This window comes from Crassostrea angulata, chromosome 2 (assembly GCF_025612915.1).
Source record: "Crassostrea angulata isolate pt1a10 chromosome 2, ASM2561291v2, whole genome shotgun sequence".
NCBI classification, from domain to species: Eukaryota; Metazoa; Mollusca; class Bivalvia; order Ostreida; family Ostreidae; genus Magallana; species Magallana angulata.
The window spans coordinates 42,283,675-42,306,297 of record NC_069112.1 but is presented as its reverse complement, the minus strand read 5'-3'; the positions used below and the strand labels follow the sequence as shown (position 1 = coordinate 42,306,297).

The window sequence follows — 22,623 nt, the reverse complement described above, 5'->3', positions numbered from 1 at the left end:
ATTGGCCGTAGATATTCCATTGATAGTTTGCTTTTACAGCCTAAAGCCCCCAAAATATAAGAGTTTTGTGTTCAATGAGTTGACACAACTTGACCATTCAAGACAAAAATAAAAAAAGCAGAAATTGATGTTTATTTTTGGATTAAATATTTTGATTTCGGGGAGACCATGACAACTACGGAATCCTGTACAAGCAACGCTTTTAACAAATATCGTTAACTAAAATTTAAAAGAAAATGATATTAAAATTATTAAACTATCTTTTTGTAGACGAAACTTCAATCCAAAACCAAACAATGATTAAAAGAAATTACTGTTCCATCTTTTTAATAAAAAAATGAACAAAATATTGAACGTTATAATTCTATGTACGACTAATTATGTGTACAGAATAACCACATTATTATCCGTAGAGGCTACCGTAAGAAATTACTGAAAAGATTTTGTTTGTGAATACTGGTTTTCACTGAAACCCAGGCGTGAATGGAAAACAAAAATCTCAAAATCCGGCATTTGCGGGAATGTTTTTTATACTGAAACGGGAAATAGTTCCCGTTAAGCGTAATCATTCCTCAATAGGGTAAATGTGCCCAACCTGCTTAGTGATGTAATGTATCGACCTTTTATTCCAAGATTATAATTGTCCATTTCTATGAGGCAAACGTTTCCAATGGGATTCTGGAAATATGAACTACATAATTATCCGTTATCTCAAATTTTGATCATGAAATCAATTGATAATTTCATAGATAATATTTGATTTATGATAAGTAAATGATAATTATTTGTAGTAAAAGAGGATCGCTCATTTTAATATTAGGCACTTAACATCAAGATATGCTGATTAATTCTAAAGTGGAAGAATAAAATTTAGAGATATTAATCCCATCGTGTTTTACATCCTCCTCTGCAAATTAAGTTAAAATGTACTTCATGTAGAATTGTACGTTGTTTATCGCCCACCATCAAGAAAAGAATGTTTTATCTGTAAATAATAAAAAAAAAACATTGAACAATTATACAATATCCCCTTTAATACACTTGAGAAAGGGTGAATTATAATGTAAGAAGCATCTGTTTATTTCAAAATACATTTTAAGTTAATAATTTAAACTATTTAAGATGTGACTTACGTTTTCTGAATTTCCAACATAGACACAGTGTGCTGGAAAACAAATCCGGCACCATGCTCTGATAGCTTGACAGAAATAGATAAAAAATAAAATATTGAAAGCTTGCATTGACTTGCTTAAATAACATAAACGCCGACGACGCAATGACTTTTATAACATATGTTGCATTTTACTCATTGTATGTCTCCTAAAGTCCCAATGTGGCTGTAAATCAATTAACTTTCATGTTTAAACTATTAAAATGCTTTTATCATACATTTCAATAATTTTTAAAAAAGATACCAACATTTAAATTAAAGTAAATCTGAATTCAACATTCAAATGAAGGTAAATTTTGAATAAACAAGGGAAAGTTCTAAGGGGAAAGTTAATTTAATGCATTAGTAAAATTCTTTAATTACTTAAATCCTGAAACATAAACATATTTGATTAAAAGTTTACAATTAATCTAAGAATGTCTGTAGTTGTAAAACTTTGTGAGATGTTGGTAGTATACACCTTTTACTTTTTAGCTAGACTGGCAACGAAAGGATATACTGCTGACAAATTTGCATAACATTTTTTTCATTGATTAATTGTTCTTACAGTTTACCATAAGCAACACTAGAAATTGCAATATTTTAATAAAAACTTACCTTGCCTTGTTATATAAGTTTTTCTCAAGCCTTCGTTTTCATGTTTTTGCTAGGTTTCTTGATTAACGCGCGTAGAAATTCGCTGTCATTTTATTAAATTTTTCGTTTGGAATACTTTTATGGCGCATAACAATTTTAGGCGTATATTAAATTAACCTATTTTTATGCTTGATACATGCCAACTAGCGGGGGAAAACATGATTTCAAAAAACCCAATAGGTCTTAAATACAAGCAAACTTTATAATTTGGCACTTTGATAAAAAGATAAGTCATGAATACTTTGACGCAATAATAAAAAATACTGCTATAGTTAAATCACGCCTAAATATACAAATATAGAAAACAATAGTAAATTAAACATATAACTTTGCTTTCTTTTTAAATTTTTTCTGATATCAAATTTTTCTTCCAAACTAAAGAAACACATATAATGCATGCACTTTTTTTTCTTTAATCAAAGAATTTATTATGATGTAATCACTTTTTATTCTACTCACTTGTGTCTAGTATGCACCTTCGTTTCAAACCGTAATTAGAAATTAAAATATGCATTTCCATACATGAACTATATGTCGACAGACACAAATATATATATATATATATATATATATATATATATATATATATATATATATATATAGTTATACAAATCCGTGTTGTGGGTTATTTCATATACCTCAGACTCACGTTGTGGGATCCTTAGGTGGTTTATGGGTCATCTATATTTTGACCCATAAACCATGTAGTTAAAAATTCACAGGGAGGTTGAAAATGGTATTATTAACATAAAAAACAAAAAAAAATGTTTTTTTGACCCACACGGACATATTGAAAAATGTTCCACAACTCAAAATCTATTTTTAGAACATCGCGTCAAAGCTACTAGTTTTTAACATTTTGTCTATCTATAAACATCCAGCGGGGTGTCCCACAAAACGGTTTTGTGATGCACGCAATGCATTGTTGGATATCAATGGCGGAGTACAGCAGTAACTTGGGTAAGTACTGAATATATTTTCTTATTAGCAGTAATTAGTAGGTCATATTTATAAAAATATGACGAGGAAGCAAAGATTATCGAACTAAAAGTACAATTAAGAAAAAATGGCGGACGCTCTTAGGCTGAAACGTCAAACGGCTGCCTTTTGACCATGCACCGATTCGTAATGCTGAAATGTCAAATGGCTGCCATGCACCGATTCGGAATGCAAGTGTCATTCTTCAGCTGTACAGTACATGGGGAACAAGTCTGCGAGTTCAGAAAACTTGTCTTGAGCGGTTAGATTACTTTTTTGTTCGTTTGCATACATAAAAATGTATTGTTTACAGGTGCAAGTAGAGAGTCCCCCAATACTCAACCCCGGGACTTGTTGAACATTTCTTCCTTAAATTATATTTGTTATGCACTAATTTGTACGACCGGATTGATTAAAGATCGTTTGCTTATCACTTCCCTGCCATGTATACAAACTGGTGTTCACTGGGGGATAGTAACCTAGCCTGGAGGCATATATACGGTAGCACATGCAACCCTGTGTCTTTGTTGTTGATCGAGTCTAAAGTAGTATATACCGGTAATACTGTATATGAAATAGTTCACCGGAGATTTCATTTCACCCGCTAATGTTACGGTCCATCTATCGTCAGTGTAATTACATGTATTCCTTAAGATTTGGATATATCCTACCGTATTGCTTAAACAATAATAATTTATATATGTGCTTAATCATGATAATCGTTCATACCTCTGTGTGACTTTTATATTGTGTATATAATGAGTCAACCTCTCGAAGACTGCGGGCATGAGTAGCACGTGCCGAGAGTTCAACTGTGTATAAACAAAGTAGGCCCAACCCAGACTGATTTCAGAGACACCTGGTTTAGATTTCATTGAGAGTTTTATTTTGAATCTACAGAAAAAAACTTGTAGATGTGTTCTATTATAAAAAGAATTCAGCTTTTTATTTCTACCCGGCGATATTTTTTCCTCCTTTAATTACAGACCCTGAAACGTACTACTACACCCAAAAAGCGTGCGACTTTCGTGCGAGAAACGTTTCGTGTTTAATTTAGCACCATTACGGAGATCCTGTGGAATTGTAGCCCTCTTCAGTAAACATCAGATATAAAAATCGGAGAGGGCTACATTATTGCAGCTAGATACATGAATAACACTTTTTCTATACACTTTTTCATACAGGAAGCATTATGATATCATATCATGTGAAAAAAAGACCATACAGTGCGAGTAACATTTATCATATCGTACAAAAAGCAAACCGTGCTATGCTAGGAACGTATTTTAAAAACTGTATAGCGTGTGAGAAGCATGTGAGAAACATACAGCTGGTATAGTAGTGTGTTTCAGGTTTTTATTTGTATGAAGAAAAAAAAAATTATTACCTCCTCTCCCCCCCCCCCCTCCCCCCCCCCAAGAGCGTGCATGGAGAAAGGAATATTTTGATCTAAAGAGGTTTTATGAAGATAAATATTATTTGTTATTTTTAATTACATGTATATTCTAAATAATGCATCCCCCCCCCCCCCCCCCCCCAATATTTCATTTCATTTTGCGAGGGGATGCTCTGCTTTGCGGTGCCCGTGTATTTTTTAAAAATACATTGTGATTCATATATCGTTACCACTATATTGTGATATGTATTGTTGTTTCATAACGCATGCATTGTTCATATAACCATAATATTTCATCATATGAATGCTTATGTTTATATGTAACATTAGACTTTTTATCTTAGTATTGTTTTCATTATTATTTTACAGCATTGATAAGTATGAATCTTCCAAAAGCTTGGAAAGCACATTATTTAATGATGCAACCTCAGACAAGCCCAAAAATAATGCTGTTATGAAATTAATGTTGAACAACTACCCATGGAAGCTTTGACTCTTTGCATGGAGGAATATTGATAGACAGTAGGAGATTAGATATGACTTTGGACTCTGTTGCAGCACTGTGATGCACGTTCCATAGATTCTTCTGAACACTGCACTGATTCATCAGCTGTCAGACATGAACAGGTATTTTTCATTAACTACATTACTTTTTTCAACACATGATTTACAAGCTTAACTCTAATTACAATGAAATCTTTTTCAAATTTATAACAGAGAGCATTCTAGAGAGGGACACAATGGTAACTCATGTAGATGTTCCACTAACTAGTTAAGATGGGCTCTTAACTGATACTACAGTCTACTCAGGACCATGTAACTTCACATGTTCAACAGCTTTGGCATTTTACTACAGGTATTACCTTAAGTTACTCTTTCTGAAATATAGGGGAACATTTCAGTAACTACAGTAGACCTGTAGTAACTAAGTAACTAAAATTTCATTGACAATTATTCTTTGCCTGTACTCTAGGGAGGAATTTGAAGGCAAATCCTGCTGAAGCACACCCAGATGTTCCACAGATTCTGCAGAACAGTGAAGATCTGTTTGCAGCAGCACATTATTACCGTATATACTTGTTCAACAGATTCAACAGGTCATAAAGGACCATGTTGCAGAATATGTTCAACAGCCTTGCATAGGTATTTTTATTACACAAATACATGTATTCTGAATGATAGGGAATTTTTGTCAAGGCAGGACTTCACTAGAATATCATTGTTCTTTGTATACTATAGGGAGCATTTTGGAAGCGGCAGTTTTGCATATACCGCATAGTTTAGTGCTAGGATCCTTTTAAGAGCACTCGATTGGCGCAACAATTTTTGGACTATTTTTATCTCCTTAATAAGAAGACCTATGTATAAAGATAGAGAAAAGTAATAAGATTTTAAAGCTGAAATATTTAGATTTTTTTCTTTTGTAAATGATAGTTTATAACTAGACAAATCATATCAAAAAAATTAAAGAAGATCTGATGGTTAATTCATTAACCACCCAGCCTCCTTAAAGGATGCCATCCGAGTACTAATTAATCACCAAATCATTTTATTTCTTTTCAGAATATGAGATAGAAGCTTGTAATGGTAGTAGCATCAGCATTGTCTGGAAGGAACTATCAGTGAAGGTAATACATGCAGGTACATTATTTGAGGGTCCTCAACACCTGTTAAAAGTTCTGCATACAAGCCCATTTTCCTAATTAAAGATATTGATTTTTACCATGTGTTTTGACTTAAAAATTACCCCCCCCCCCACCCCCTTATAATCAGTTTTTTAAGGGGGGACTTTAAATTTCATTTCTCTTCATTAAAATAAATGCTCCTCCAGTATTCACACTCAGAACCTGTGGGTTGGTAGACTGAGGGTAAACCCATAGCTTCACAGAGATATTTAAAACACCAATTATTGGCGATATAAACTGTTTCACATCGCGTTGAAATTGCCATGATGTGATGTATTGTCTTAAAAGTAGAAGTCACAGGGTGTCGAGGATTCTTAATTTCGTTATTGTTTTAGTTATATTTTGTCACCACTTTTTAATCAGCCTTTATCCTTAACTTTGACAATGACAGCTTTTTCTCTGAAATGGAATTGTTTGTTCTGACATTTTCCCTGTAGATTGTTCATGATTTTTTTTGTGTCTTTGTGACATTGTGTATATGCAAACATATAACTGTGTGATTGCTCATGGTTTTTGGGTCACTGTCAAATATATGTATTTGTGTCTGTTCATAGATTAAACGTGGGTCATTGTCATATATATATATGTTTGTGTCTGTTCATGGATTGTGGGTCATTGTCATATATATATAAATATATATATATATACCGGTATATGTTTGTGTCTGTTCGTGGATTAAATGGGGGTCATTGTCATATATACATGTTTGTGTCTGTTCATGGATTGTGGGTCATTTTCATATATGTGTCTGTTCATGGATTAAATGCAGGTCATTGTCACACATACATGTTTGTGTCTGTTCATGGATTGTAGGTCATTGTCATATATATATACTATATATACCAGGGTTGTCCAAATATGTTCGTGGACAATAGCATTTTTATCATTTTAAATGGGTTAATTTATTCATATTATATATCTAAATCTTTGTCATAAAATTTCAGATCAAACCAAAGTGGTCTTTATTGTTTTCTATAGAAATAAAGTAAAATTTTAATGTATCAAAGGCTCGCAGAAAGTATGCACGTCCCAGCGCAAAAATTGTCCAAACTTTGTAATTGAGTTTTTAGATATCATGTATATTTACTGTTTTCATAATCTTCTATTGTGATGTAGTCTGTATTGTGTACATTATTTTCATACATCATTTAAAAATATTTTCAAACCAGCAGAGGACATTTAAAAGATATTACGGCAAGAATATGTCTTTTAAAACGCATGAAAAAGCAACTTCATCTGACCGCTGGCAATAAAAAAATTGTGTCAACTGAAGTAAAAAACTGAAATGAATGAAACGATTAAGGAAACTTATCCACAAGTGGCACAAGTGATATGTTGATGGAATATGCGATTGTACCTTCTGACCAAACGGTGAATGCGGCATATTACTCTCAATAAACCCAGTACTACGTCATTATAATTTAACGTCATACTGGGCTGTGCGGCCTGTATAGGCAATGTATATACATTCATAACTCCATTACAAAAATATACATTATTATGCTCTTTATTACAATATTATAATACCTTCCTGAAAATGGCGCTTCTATTTTGAAAAAAATTACATGTGTCCACGAACTTTTCGGACAACCCTCGTATATATATATGTTTGTGTCTGTTCATGGATTGTGGGTCACTGTCATAGAGTTTTTGTTCTGCAATTTTTTCTGTGGATTGTTCATGGGTTTTTGTGTCTTTGAGTTTAGACATTTGTGCATATGCATGCATACATATTTAGTCAAAGATATATATGTGAATGCTCATGGTTTTTGGGTTGCTCTCATATCTACATGTATGTGTCTGTTCATGGGATGTGGATCACTGTCATGGATTGGTTGTTCTAACATTTTTCCTGTAGTTTGTTCACGCCTATTTTGTGTCTTTGACTTTAGAAATTTGTGTAAGTGCAAATATATATGTGAATGCTAATGATTTTTGGGTTGCTGTCATATATACATGCTTTTGTCTGTTCATGGGATGTGGGTCATTGTAACAGATTGTTTGTTCATGAGGTTTTAGTGTCTTTGTACATAACGCCTCAACTACCTTATGTGGATGATGATGATACTTCAACATTAATTTACATGATGATACTTCAACATCACATGCTGAAACTTTAACATTACAAGCTGATACTTTGTCTTTATATGATGATAGTTCTTTGTTACATGCTGATACTTCTTCATTATGTGATGGTACTTCACTCTGCGGTGATTCTAAAAATAGGGAAGGGTCATCTTGAGATTGAAATACATTAAAATTCAGAACTCATTGATGCCTGACAAGTTTTTAACACAGGGCTTTTTCTCTGTTTCGGAGATTGATCAGATATTACTAAGGTCCACTGAGACTAGTTTAATAGATCAAGATACTCAACAGATAATACCACTTGATTATGTGTTGTCCTTTAACAGAGTCATTTTATATTTAAAGAAAGCCTGCTTGGGAAAACCATTGGCGCTCCCCATCAGTGCATACAAATCAGGGGGTTCGAGGTACCCCAGGGGATTTTTTGTCCAAAAATGTGCATTCTGAAGTGAACCCAAGTTTATGGCGCTTGGTCAAAGTGGACCGCTAAAAGTATTCATAGCACCTAAACAAAGACTTCTGTCATTCAGGTTACATCAGATTTATGGGTGGGCTTTCCCTGGAGATCCACGTAAAGGAGTGGACAATGTAAGCACTAATTTTTTTCAACAGTACAGTTACTGCTAAAATCAGTTTCAACAGCGCACGTAGTCCCTAGCATCTGACTTCATGTAAGATATTGCAATCTGGAGGACGCAATGCTCTATCCTTTGTATGTAGTTTTACAATAATTTTATGAAAATGGAAATTCGATCATATGTAGATCAATAGATGAAATATTGCAAAATACGGGATCCCCCCCATTCCCTATTTTATATTTACTTGTTGACTTGTGATTGAGGGGTAGGACTGCCACCACCACCACCACCCCCCCCCCCCCTTAAATAAAAGATAGTTTGTGAGAAGCGCTGGGATCTAATGGATGATTGCTCATGCTCTGATTTCCTTAAGACAGAAAGTAAAATTGCTATTTAATGGCGTAGAATGCCCAATCCAAAGGGGGTAAAATAAATTTGAAGGCGCCTGCCTGCAGAATTAAAACAATCAACCTACAACATAAGACATACTCATAAAATTGGCATCCAATTTGAAGGCGCCTAAACAAAGACGAGTTACAATAAGGGGACTATGGAGTTGTTTGACACACAGAAATTTCGGCGCAAGTTCCAACAAATGTAATCAAAAGTGATGGTGCCCCCATTCCCTCCAGCATCCAGTTTCAGCTGAATGGCACAAGCCCTAGTATTGGGAATATAAGTTTTGATAATAACCAATGGGGTGTCCATATTTATATAAGGAAATAAGCATAAAAGAAGCTTGTTTAAATTGTTGGATACAATGTAGCTTGAATTTAGTCTATTCTCTCCTTAGTAATATCCCTGAGTTTTATCGAATCACGATCCTGCTGCTTATAGCGAATTTAGAATCACCGCATACTGTAATACCATCATTTTATGAAATATCAGCATGTATTAGTGAAAGCATATAGTGAATACTAGGTATAATCATATAATAAAAAATTATCAGCATGTAATGTTATACTATCAGCATGTAATGATAATTGATAAATTATCATATAATGAAGAAGTATCAGCATGTAAAGTTCACTTGATGTATCAGCATGTAATGTTGATTGATGATCAGCATGAAATGTTGAACTATCAGCATATTATGGGCATTATCTACATAAGGCAGTTGAGGTGTTCCATTTCTTTGAGTTTTATTTGTGTTTGCATGTATATGTATATATATGTGAATGCTTATAGTTCTAAGGTTGCTATACTAATACATGTTTGTGTCTGTTCATGGATTGTGGTTCAATGTCATATATACATGTTTGTGTCTGTTCATGGATTGTGGTTCACTGTCATATATACATGTTTGTGTCTGTTCATGGATTGTGTATCACTGTCATATATATACATGCTTGTGTCTGTTCATGGATTGTGGGTCACTATCGTAGGTTAATTGTTGTATTACTTCTCCTGTACCATGTAGTTTGTTCATGACTTTTTTGTGTCTTTGAGTTTATACATTTGTATATATGCAAATATTTTAAAGGGGCACTGTCATGATTTTGGTCAAATTTTGTTTTTCTGTTTTCATTATTTACAATGCTTTAGGATATATTTCTAATGATCAAATGAAATTTGAGAGTCAGTCATTGAGTTACAAGCAAGATACAGAGCTCACAATTCTTTGTCATGTAAACCAGGATTGTGCCCTATTTTTTTATTTACATATTAGGTTCAATATACAAGTCTTTTTCAAGCTGATTTGTCTATCATTTTAAGAATAAAAAAACAGTTCCTAACATTTAATACATTCATTTTAGGTCTATAACTGGAATTTTTGCTTCAACATTCAAAATTAAAACAAAAGATTTGTTTACATAGCAAAGTAATTTCTTATTTAATTTTGGTCTCAAGCATTTTGATATTAGTATGATAGAATGCTGGAGAAAATTGTATCTAATTTGTTTGATGAATTATTGAACTGTATATACATGTTTGTGTCTGTTCATGGATTGTGGGTCATTGTCATGTATATACATGTTTGTATCTGTTCATGGATTGTGGGTCATTGTCGTATATTTACATCTACAAACTTTAAGTATAATTTCCTCAATTTCTTACGAAAGGTTATAGTTAATTCATAGCTCTATAGAAACAGCCAGACTGAAATCTACACGCCCCATTTAACTATTGGTCGAAATCTACAGCGGCTGAAAGTGACAGGACTGAAATTAACACGCCCTGTTTATCGATTGATCTGAACCTACAGCGACCTAAGTAAAATCACGGACTGCATGAAATAATCATGATGATGTCGGACTGAAAGTCTCACAGGAGACGATTTGGCTGTTTCTTTTAGCTAACGTACATGTGTACGTTAACAGTAATTTAGTAAATTTTACTAACTTTTCATAATCAATTTATTAATTAGTTAAAGAAAGATGTTAATATAAACAATAAAATGCTTTCTTTGATGATTCATGCAGGTTATGAAGGTAGCGATCATTGTAGGAAAAATTTACATAACCCGCTAATGCTGGTTATTTAGGGGGTTATGTATTTTTCCTGCAATGTCACTACCTTCATATCCCGAATGAATCACTATAGAAAGCATTTTATTGTTTAAATATGTTACATGTTGGCGTCGATCTGTTCATGGATTGTGGGTCATTGTTGTAGATTTCTTATTTTAACATTTTTCAGTTGATTGTTCATGAGTTTTTATGTTTTTGAGTTTACTGATCAATAAATATTTGCTTTAACGGCGTATTGAACAACATGTAACTTCCAAGTAAAATGACTTGCTTATGGAAAGGAACGATATGATTAACATAATAGGATACACAGAAAAACCGTGAAGTTAAATGATAAACTTTCTAGGATTAACACTCGGTACTACTGGATTTGTGCATGATGATAGATCTGTATGCTTGATCAATAGGTCTGATAAATGATATGATAGTATAAGATTGTAAAAAATATTGATGCGGGTACCATATATTTATGTTTGTATCAGTGTTCATGGATTGTGGGTCACTATCATATATTGTTTGTTTAAACATTTTTCATGTTATTTGTTTATGTGTTTTTTGTGTCTTCAAGTTTAGTCAATTGTGTATATGCATTCATACATATTGAGTTCAGACATTTGTAAATTCAAAGATATATATGTGAATGCTCATTGCTTTTGGAGTGCTGTCATATATATAAATGTTTTTGTCTGTTCATGGGATGTGGGTCACTCTCATAGAATGTTTGCTCAAACATTTTTCTTGTGACTTTGAGTTAGATATTTGATCTTTATGTTAATTTTTGGTTCTCTGTTATACTGTACCCGCAATGAATTTAACATGATAATAAAATGATAGGATAGAAACCACGCACGATATGATAGGATTGACGCATGTTATACATGTACATTGAAAAGTGTACATGCAAGATACGATAGGAATGATACACCAGAGGAAAGGATAAATGATGTTCATGATAAACATATAATATTAGCTCTAAATGATCTTCAAAATTAATTTGATAAATTAATGGCATAGTTTGATAAAAAAAATGTACAAATTAAGATACTTGCAGAAATCTTTTTATTAACAATTGCCTAGTTGTTAATCCTAGCTGCTTCATCTAAAGGGTATACAAAAATGACTTATTGGCTTACAGGATTAATAATTTATCTGTATTTCTACATTTTTTTCATTACCGAACATCCCAGCCAAACACTACTAACATCTCATCCCAACATCGAATCCTGTGGAAAATAACAGGTTCAATAAAAATTCAACTGTTGTTTTTGATAAACATGTAAAATCCATACAATAACAAATTATATACAAATTACATGTAATGTTTACGCAGTTATAAACTCTAGTACATATGATTAAATGTAATACTATGAGCATTTAGTCTAGAAAAAAATGTTACTGTAACCATGTTCCTATAAAGATCTTCAATTGTTCACATTAATCTTTTATTTCCATTACTTACATATATGATTAACATGTAATTTCTAATTTGATTTTTGTCACAAGAGTTTTGATATTAGTATGATAGAATGCTGGAGAAAATGTTACCTAATTTGTTTGATGAACTATTGTACTGTAAAAAAAATGTTGGTGTATGTTCATGGATTGTGGGTCATTGTCTTGTATATACATGTTTGGGTCTGTTTATGGATTGTGGGACATTGTCATGTATATGTATACCTGTTTGTGTCTGTTCATGAATTGTGGGTTATCATCATATATTTCTTATTCTAACATTTTTCAGTTGATTGTTCATGAGTTTTTGTGTCTTTGAGTTTACTTAATTGACATTTGTATACTGGATATATGCGTCCATACATATTGAGTTTGTACATATGTACAATGAAAAATATGTATGGGAATGCTTGTGGTTTTTGAATCTCTTTCATGTATAAATGTTTGTGTCTATTCATGAATTGTAGGTCACTGTCAGAGATTATTTGTTCTAACATTTTTCCTATAGTTTATTACTGTGTCTTTGAGTTTAGTTATCTGTTTATTTGCAAACATAATTACCAGGTACATGGGATGTTGGTCACTGTCATAGATTGTTTGCTCAAATATTTTTGCAGTGGGTTGTTTATGAGTTTTTTGTGTCTTTGAGGTCAGATATTTGACTGTTCATATGCGTACATATATACATTGCAAGTTTAGACATATGTTTATATGCAAATATATACATTGATATGTGATCGCAGATAATTTTTTAGTTTTTAAACATTAAAGCATTATTACTTGAAAGATGTGGTCACAATTTACTGCAGCATAGTGTGTATACAAATTGAATACCAAGCACTAGCATGTTATGAAAATGTGTTGCATACACTATTATTTTAACTTACATGTACAATTGTAGAATTTAATTCACTGAACCTTTCTTATATTTGATTCACAGATTCTATTGAAGAACACAAGGATTATGTCCCAAGTGGTATAGAATCAGTGGATAAACCATCATGCACCACATTACCATCAAAGAAAAAATGGACAATGGAATAGGACATTTGAATTTTATATGGACTTTAAAGATTAAAGTGTATCAAGAGAGGCAGAAGCACTGAAAGTAAAAAAACAATTGCAAATTTCTTGCTGATAGAAGTATTCATCAGAAAAAGAGTAAAATGCAACATATGCTGAGACTTAATCAGCAGATACGAAAGCTGATTCCAATGAGCCCCCGTTAAACATAATGGCGGAAGATGAGGGTGCAAATTTAGGACGTTTGGTCTTGCAGTAACAAATGATTCTGTAATAAACCCTTTAAATTTAAACAGTAATTGGAAGATTATCTCCTCATGAAATACCCTGGACTTATTTATAAACAAGAGTCGTCTATATGCTTCATGTTTTAGATTGAAGATTGAATGTGTATGTGTTATATCTGTATTACTCTCTCTGCTTCCCATCTGCAACATGTGTACCTGTGGTGTAACCTCATGGTTTAGTTTTTATTCGTTTTAAAATCTTAATATCAGCAATAAGATGTTGTAATTTTTTATGTGTTACTTTTATGTTTAAGGTCAAGTGAACATGATTGAAATATGTATTGCATATATTTTAAAAGTATATTACAATGTAATTTAGAATACTTAACGTTTTAAAAAAGGACAATCATATTAATATCTAATATTTACATGTAGTGTATATTTCCCCTTATGTTTGCAGAGGACATCTGTGACGTTCAATTTCTCATGACACCTGTGGGTTTTAGCTCTGCTGGCCATAGACCAGAAGAGTGTATGCGATGATCTGTTTGTGTAGCTTTCTGTTTGTCTCTCTGTGAACAATTTTCAAATGCTACTACTATTACAGCTATCAAGAATGTTCACATATATATACATGTCTTGTGTTTGAAATCATGCATGACACATTTTTCTAACTTTGAGAAATAGAATATATAATCTTTAACTGACAAAAGTGTTCCCTTATTAATATTGTTTTACCTCTGCAAATAAAGGTATCATGGTATAAAGGATTTACCTTGTCTGTCTGTTAATCTGTGTCTACATTACAAGTGTTGAGGATGGATTGCTATGCCATAGCAATATTTTTGGTGGGGGTTATGCATTTGCTGCTGCCTTTATTTGACACAGAGATGGTCATGGTCATGTAGGGATTCGTCATGACCTAGACGTGGTAGTACATGGACAAGGTGACAAGGAAAATAATGATTTGGGGTATTACCCTAATACAAAGTCACAAGGAAAAGCGTATAGGACATTTTGATGTGGCCTAAGCTATAACCGAGATAAGTTGTTCACACCTTAATTTTTACAAGTAGTTTCAAACCAATGGCATTTGACACTTTAGGCGTCAATGATTTTAGTGAAGAGGTTTTCTGGTCTGTTACCATATTCTCTTTGAAGATAATTATAGAAACCAAACTTAGAAAACAATGTATTTGAAGACATTTTATTTTTTTATCTTTGACACCGGTTAAGGACAATGTTTTGATCTATGTTCATCTTATCAAAAGGGGTACACAGACCAAACTTCTTCCTGAGATGCATTAACATATACTAGTATATGATCATTTCAAAGCATGCTTTGCATGCTGCTTCTGACTTAAATTACATAAGTCTGTGATTCATAAGCACAGTATCTATATCTTTTTATTTCAAGGGGTTTACAAAGTAAATTTCTTCAGTGCATCACTGGCTGCTCTGTTCAGTGCATTACATGTAGTAAAAAAATCTGCCACCTTTTCAGGAATGCCCCATACTATACACTGTTGCCATTAGGAGACAAGTCGTTAGTAATTCTTCGGTTACTTTTATAAAACAAATTCCCTTAACCATTTCTGTGCCACAGGGCCTATTTGGGCCTATTTGAATATCTACGTTAAGTGCCACAGGGCCTATTTGGGCCTATGGCAATTTGAAAAAATATACATCAAAATAAAAAAAAATATTTAATATATTCAGGTTCTGTTTTTCATTATTGATTTTTTAAAATTTGTATCAATATACATCGTATGATCTATGTGTTTAGTGAAATACTGCTGATAACGTCACAACGTTAAAAATGACATTATAATCATGACGTCACTACGTCACACAGCGCAAACTCGTTGTCTGCGTTTTACCATGGCTGGCGTATGGTTTTTGTGAATACATCCCCAGGACTTTTCCGTCAGAACGGGAAAATAATATCTGTCCTAATGCACAACCTGGACCAAAGGAAATGCCCCCTCCCCCACAAGAGCACGACCAATCTTACGTTTTCCTACTCTGCCATATAAACCCTGGGCTCGTTTAACATATAACCGACTTTTGACTAAAATCTATCTTAAAAGACCAAATATTTTTCATAAGATCTCACCATAGCTTATAAATTTGTCATATCTTAATAGGATAATCTTAAATACTGTCAAAATACAGGTCTTAAGTCCAACTTTAACATGGCGAGAGCTAATACTTTAGTCCTCCACCGAAGGCCGAGTATAATTCGAGTGTGCGCGACTTTTTTATTTTCATGCTGCCGTTAGTGCTGATTAAAAAAATCAAATAAAACACATCGGTAATATCAATGCGGTTTTTTTTTAATCGGGTAAAAAGCTACTACATACAGCATCGTTCTCTGGTATTGTATAATTTGCAAGAAATCGAGAGTATATTAAGCACCAAAGGAAGCATGTACTTTATATGTATTATTTTTATTCAGAGTTAATTAATGAACGGCGCGCAACATAAACTGCGATATGCCAAATAAGGAGGAATTGGGCACTGAAAAAATTACTTTGATATGATCCTAGAACAAAATTTTAGCCAAATGATCAACATTAAAAAAAATTCCATCTGGTGACATTTTACTGTAGTTTTCATGCATGTAAAAGAACAATACTGAATCTTTGGACAGAAAAACAAGAACTGCATGTAATAACTTATTTGGAGATAATGGTGATGCTTCGACCGTGTTCGAGATTAAGACTTCAGTGCACAACCCCCCCGCGTACGCGCTTCAAGTCCTATTGATACCTTTTTCGTATCTTCTGTCTCCTTCTTCAGAGCATTTCAAACAGAGACATTCTTTCTTGAAACTAAATTTCAACCGTGTCTCTAAAATGGGATACCGCATAGCATAGACATTTAATTTTCACATGGATGGTTCTGACCGCACGGACTTTCATTACCTGTTTTATGGTCATAAAGAGCATCTACTCTGTGTAAAGGTGCAAATATAGCGGTAAAAGAAGGAAAGATTTCTAGGACTGTAATATACTTCATGAAAATATTTAATCACAAAATTTTATTATTATTATATTTTAGACAACTCAGTTGGTCAAGCGGATTTAATCACTAAAACAAACTGTAAGACCACAAGTTGGTAAAAAAACACTTCTTAGCTCTAATCGAGATATAGAATCGTATATGTTTTGCATTTCATAACTGTTATATTTCATCGTATGATGATGAACTATGTGTAATCGTTAACTTTCTTAGGTCTATGTTGTTTTTGATTCTTTGAATATTAGAACTATAATATAAATCACAATCGTAGTTGTATCGATAAATAAGCTAAGATATTAGAGAACATTAAGAACAAAATTATACATCGTTTTCCGAGAGTTCAAACGTTTACAACTGACGATCGTGATTGTCAATATTACACGTATGATGTGGTAAAAGTTTTTACTTTGTATGGAATAAAATGTAAAAATTAAGATAGTGTTCACCTGTCCGAGAAAAGGAAGATTTTAAAACATACAGATAATTTAAAGCTACATGGTCCGATTTTTTTTGGCTATGGGAGTATCAAATATTTTTCTATACAGACCAAATTTATTAGACAAATGCCTATTTACACAAACAAAATACGTCTCCTTTCAAAGTTTGTATTATTTAAAGTACATAAAAAATTTCTGTATGAGAAAACAAAAAACAAAACAAACCAACTCCATCTTGGGAATGTTTAGAAACGGGAACCGCTTGGTTTTGTTCCCGAATGATTGGGTTTATTCAACCCGCATGTGATGTATCGATTGTACATGTATACAAAGCACTTCCCCAAATATTAGTGAATAAAATGTACCGACGTTTATTTTTGATTTGAAATTTTTTCAAAGTCGTAATACAACCATACCCGCCTTGACCTCAGCAGCGAATTTTATTATGAGACGAAAGAAATCAATACAATTTATGTCGTTTGTTTTTGTAAATAAATTGTGTACATCACTTTTTCAATAAAATATGGCTTAATGTACCTGGAAAACTACTGCAATGTCTATTATGATACTCATACTTAGCATAGCCATCGTATAAAATCGAACATAGCAGCTTTAAAAATTTCACGATAAGCCTATATATTATTCTATTTACGAAATCATTAAAGTCATTTGGGGTATTTTGAATAACAGTTTTTGTTCAACTTGATTGTAAAATATGTGTAAATACGCATGTTTAATACAGTTCGTTGTTTTGGTCCAACAGAAAGATCATACTCGTTCATGTGCGGACCTAGAAGGGGGTGCATGGACTATTCCTTCCACCTCTTGGGAAATCAAATTAAAAAGATTATATAGCAAAATTCCCGAAATAGGCCTCAAAACCCCTCTCCAACATTGGAAAACAAAATTATCCCTCGGACACCCCCTGGAAATGTTTTCTGGATCCGCGCATGCGGTAACAAACATACAATATATCAATTTTCTCGCTGAATAAAGCAATAGCATACAGTGTAATGAGAAATGAATATTGAGCAGCGTTTTCATCACATAAATTCTCTTTACTGAGGTTAGCGAGAATATTTTAATAACAAAATGATTTATTAATGTATGTCATTTCTTCTTTAAACTCTCTATATATAAATCACTGCATGGCGTTGGAAGCAATTTGAAAGTGAGTGGGGGGGGGGGGGGCTAGACTAATCCTAAAAAATATTGACAAGCAAAAAAAAATGATAAAAAACTAATTCCCAAAATATCCGTGGGGGGGGGGGGGGGGGGGGGGGGGTAGTACTATACCTATACTTCCAAAAAAATCTTACGTACCAAAATAAAAAAATTTCCCACATCATGAAATTCCTTATCCGGGGGGGGGGGGGGGGAATAGTATGCCTATGACTTCAACTTCTCAATAATTTAATCATTTCAAGGTAAATTTAGGAACAAATATGTTTCCTGCGAGAAAGAGTGGGGGGGGGGGGAGGCTAACCTTTTATGATGCTATGTGCCTAATGGTTAGGTCTAACTTTGCAAAAATGGTGGGGTGGGTGCTAAGCCCCCCTTAGCCCTCCCCCCTCCGATTCCGACGCCTATGTAAATTACATTGCAGGTGGTGACTGTTGGAGAGTTTCATTTGTTCGTGTTTTGTACATTGCAGTGCGATACACCACACTTTCTAAAACACGGAACGCGGGGTGATTCGAAATTTCCCCCAAATGACTTTACGAGCATAAACTTGGATGGACGTTTATGCTTGCACGATTTCATAGAAATGATTATTAAAACGAACAAGGAATTGCTTACCAATCTAGCACTGTCATTCTTTGTCTGTCTGTCTGCATATCTAACACACAGTAAAAACCAATTCCTTTTGCGAATTTCTTTAAACTGCATCATGATAAACCTTTACAGCTGCAGCCAGCAATACCCGCCTCTTGACCACTAACATATTTGCGTTATACTAATTAATTAGTTTTTGAAAATTATCCGCTATTAATGACAATGATTGTTACAAAAATATCGTATTAATGATGCATACAGGCTCTAAAACAATGTAAGTTGGTTATATAAAATCGCTTTAAAACATTTTGTGCTTTGCTTAATTACACATATAGTTTAATGTTAATCTAATATGGTTTGTACATGGTCAGTAAATCCCATACGGTGCGAGGCCGAATGAAGATGTTTTAAAAATAAATGTCCAAATTATTCGTGGGAAAAACTTAGTTATTGCTATTTAGACCATATACTTTCGTGATAACTATTTGATAATCCCGCCCCATCAGTTCCATTTTTCACAATTTGAGGGAATTTCTGGTGTGAAAAACATGATTAAGTTTGCATTGCATGTCATTAGGTTATCAAAAAAGAAATCCGATAATTTATGATTTTTTTAAGTCAACCTACTTAAACTCTCTCTCTCTCTCTCTCTCTCTCTCTCAGGAATAAGATAGCTTTTTTATCGTGAAATTTATGTCTCATATATGTGCAAACAAAGAAATAAGAGATATATGCATTATATCTTATAGAACTACATGTAATTTCAATGATAAAAAATTCACATGTATGCGTGGATTATAATTAAGATTGACAGGATAAGAACGTGATTATTTTAAAAACTGCACGTATTTGTTAAAGATTGTGAACATGCATCATTTATGAAGTAATTCATATTTTTTGAAAGACGTGGTTTTCTTTACATTTCTTTTTCATTTGGCGACGCTTAAAAAAGAAAGAAAAAAAAAGAATGGCGTAACGTCTTATTTGAAATGACAGAGAAAAAGATAAAAAGCCATTGTTTTCGATAATAACATTAGAAATTATTGATTAAACACAAAACTGCATCCCGCAACGCTAAAAAATGGTACGGTGCGTTGTGTCAGATTGTTACGTCAAAACATGAATTTGATAACGTCATGCTTGGCACTGAAGCGTAATAACGTCTTTTTTGACGTGGCAGCGAAAGGGTTAAAAAAGCCTATATATATATAAGTCTTATAAAATGATATTTTGTATTTTGTGCTCCTATACAAATCATATTCAGCTGTATGCTATATATCATTGTTTTAGCACCCATACATGGTTTGTGGGATATATCCCATAAAGAATCTATATATATATTGCCATGACATGGTTTGTGGGTTCCTACCCACAAGTATGTTATATATATTATCTACTATATATCACTGTGGGTATGTATACCCACAATGTGGTGACCCACAACGTTATCTATAACTTTGAAACCAAATATGAGTAATCTTTATATTCATCTTATATTTGGCTTCTTCATCGAAAACTATTCCTAAAAATGCGTTTCCTTTTGTAATAAGCCTACCACAAATGCAGGGTCCCACAACCCATGTTTATGGATCATGACCCGCAAACCATGTCAAGTACCTATATATATATATATATATATATATATACAAACCTAAACATTAACGTTAGTGAACGTCATTCGTTCTCGTAAATTGCAAAAAGTCACTATTATGCGATTTAAGTCTAATTCGTACATTAAGTTGACATCAACTTGTTTCCTTTTGTTTTATGTTTCTATTTGAGTAAAAATGAAACATAGGTTTCAATTAAACAAAATTAAAAAAAAATCGTTTACCATGGCACTTGGTTTGATTTAGAAACAATATAATTTGATCGAAAAAATGACTCCCGAATGGCATATGTAAGCGATTATTTTGTTAAGAACTGAGTACTGACAAGTCATGTTTTCATTGATTAACCTTTTTTACAAACAAAATAATTTTATTTTCACTTTGAATTTTTCATATCATCATTCTTATACATATGAACCAAAGTTTACTTTCGTTTTAAAGAAGCTTACTGGGTATTTAATAACACTTATGGCAAATGAAATTCATGTGATACATCTCCATTTTTTTAATAAGTTATCACCACTTTCCTATTAACCTGCTGTATATTTATCTAGTTGTCCTGATAACTTTCTACTCACCTGTTTTACATAAGTCACCCTCGTAGCCAGCATTGCATCCAGTGAAGCATGTTCCATTGATGTTAGAACATTGACTTTCATTAGCACAGTTTCCACAAATTTCGTTGCAGTCAACACCGTATGAACCCCTGTCACAATCTTTTAAATGAAATGACATGAACTGAATCTAACTTAACATTTAGAGGATAATATAGGATAACATTTAATGCTACCTTAAAATTGATGCAGTTCTCTGTATATCATTGCAACAGTTACATGTTGTCATGCCTTTATTAAAATTAATAAGTATAATAAAAAAAATCTAGGTGATGAGAGCAAATAATAGATAGAAGGATTTTGTTCCTCTGCCTGTACCTGTATTTTTCCTTACCTGCTTTACATATGTCCCCTTTAAAACCAACTTCACATCCAGTTAAGCAAGTCTCATTGATATGAGAGCATTGGTTTTCATCACGGCATTGCCCACATGTTTCATTGCATCCAATACCATACGATCCTTTGTCACATTCTGCAAAGATAAGATATGACATTTGTATTTTTTTCTTTCCATACACATATTGACACACGTTTTGTTTTTAAACAACACCAAAACTAAACCCACACTAAACGTTCAAATGTGTTTGTCTTTGAAATTTATGTTTTTAGAAGAACTATATAATCATGTATGATATGCAAGATTTATCTCGATGCTCAGTTCCCAAACACGCTTACATGTACATGCTACCTAGCTAAACAGTAAAAACTCTCTGAACGTAGCCAGGGATACAACAGAGTCTCAAGAACCATTTATAGTCTTACACCCGGCTCAAGTATTATAACATTTCGTATCGCACTCATTTTCAAAATTTGCACAAAGATATGCTAGTGAAAATGTGAGATCATTAAATAACATAAATATCATTGAAAAAAAAAGCCCATCACAACCAGTTAAGCATGTTCCTTGATATGAAATCTGTGTCTATTTTTAACGAGAATAGCCATATTATTTGGTACATCTTAAGTCATATATTCATGTCTACAAAGTAGTATTCCCTCTATTTCTTACGGAAACTTATAGTCAATTCATAGCTCTATAAAAACAGCCAGACTGAAAATAATTGACACGCCCCATTTATCGACTGGTCGAAATCTACAGCGGCTGAAACTGACAAGAAAATGACAGAACTAAAATTCACACGCCTTGTTTATAGATTGTTTGAAACCTACAGCGCCCTAAGAAAAATCAAGAAATTATCGGGATAATGTCAGACTCAAAGTCTCACAGGAGACAATTTGGCTGTTTCTTTGAGCTAAAGTTATGTACTTTAACCGTAATTTAGTGAATTTTACTTACTTTTTATTATTAATTTATTAATTAGTTAAAAGAAAAATGTAATATAAACAATAACGTGGGTTATGTATTTTATATCGTATAAATAATCAGGTACAAAATGACCGGTACATATGTCATGTAATAAAAGCATGCATATATATTCTGATTTTTGAATATATAA

The 22,623-nt window shown here is 32.9% G+C and overlaps 1 protein-coding gene and 1 pseudogene across 1 annotated transcript in view; one reads left to right on the top strand and one right to left on the bottom strand.

Annotated features, from left to right (window-relative positions):
- Positions 1-22,623, bottom strand: part of LOC128174352 (multiple epidermal growth factor-like domains protein 10) — a 214,972-nt gene that overhangs the window by 69,125 nt on the left and 123,224 nt on the right. Inside the window, exons 13-14 of the mRNA XM_052839919.1 lie at positions 21,501-21,638; positions 21,131-21,268 (exon numbers count right to left, since the gene is read on the bottom strand). Coding sequence (XP_052695879.1) covers positions 21,131-21,268; positions 21,501-21,638 — 276 coding nt within the window. The remainder of the gene's footprint in view (positions 1-21,130; positions 21,269-21,500; positions 21,639-22,623) is intronic.
- Positions 4,959-14,475, top strand: LOC128172480 (uncharacterized; annotated as a pseudogene).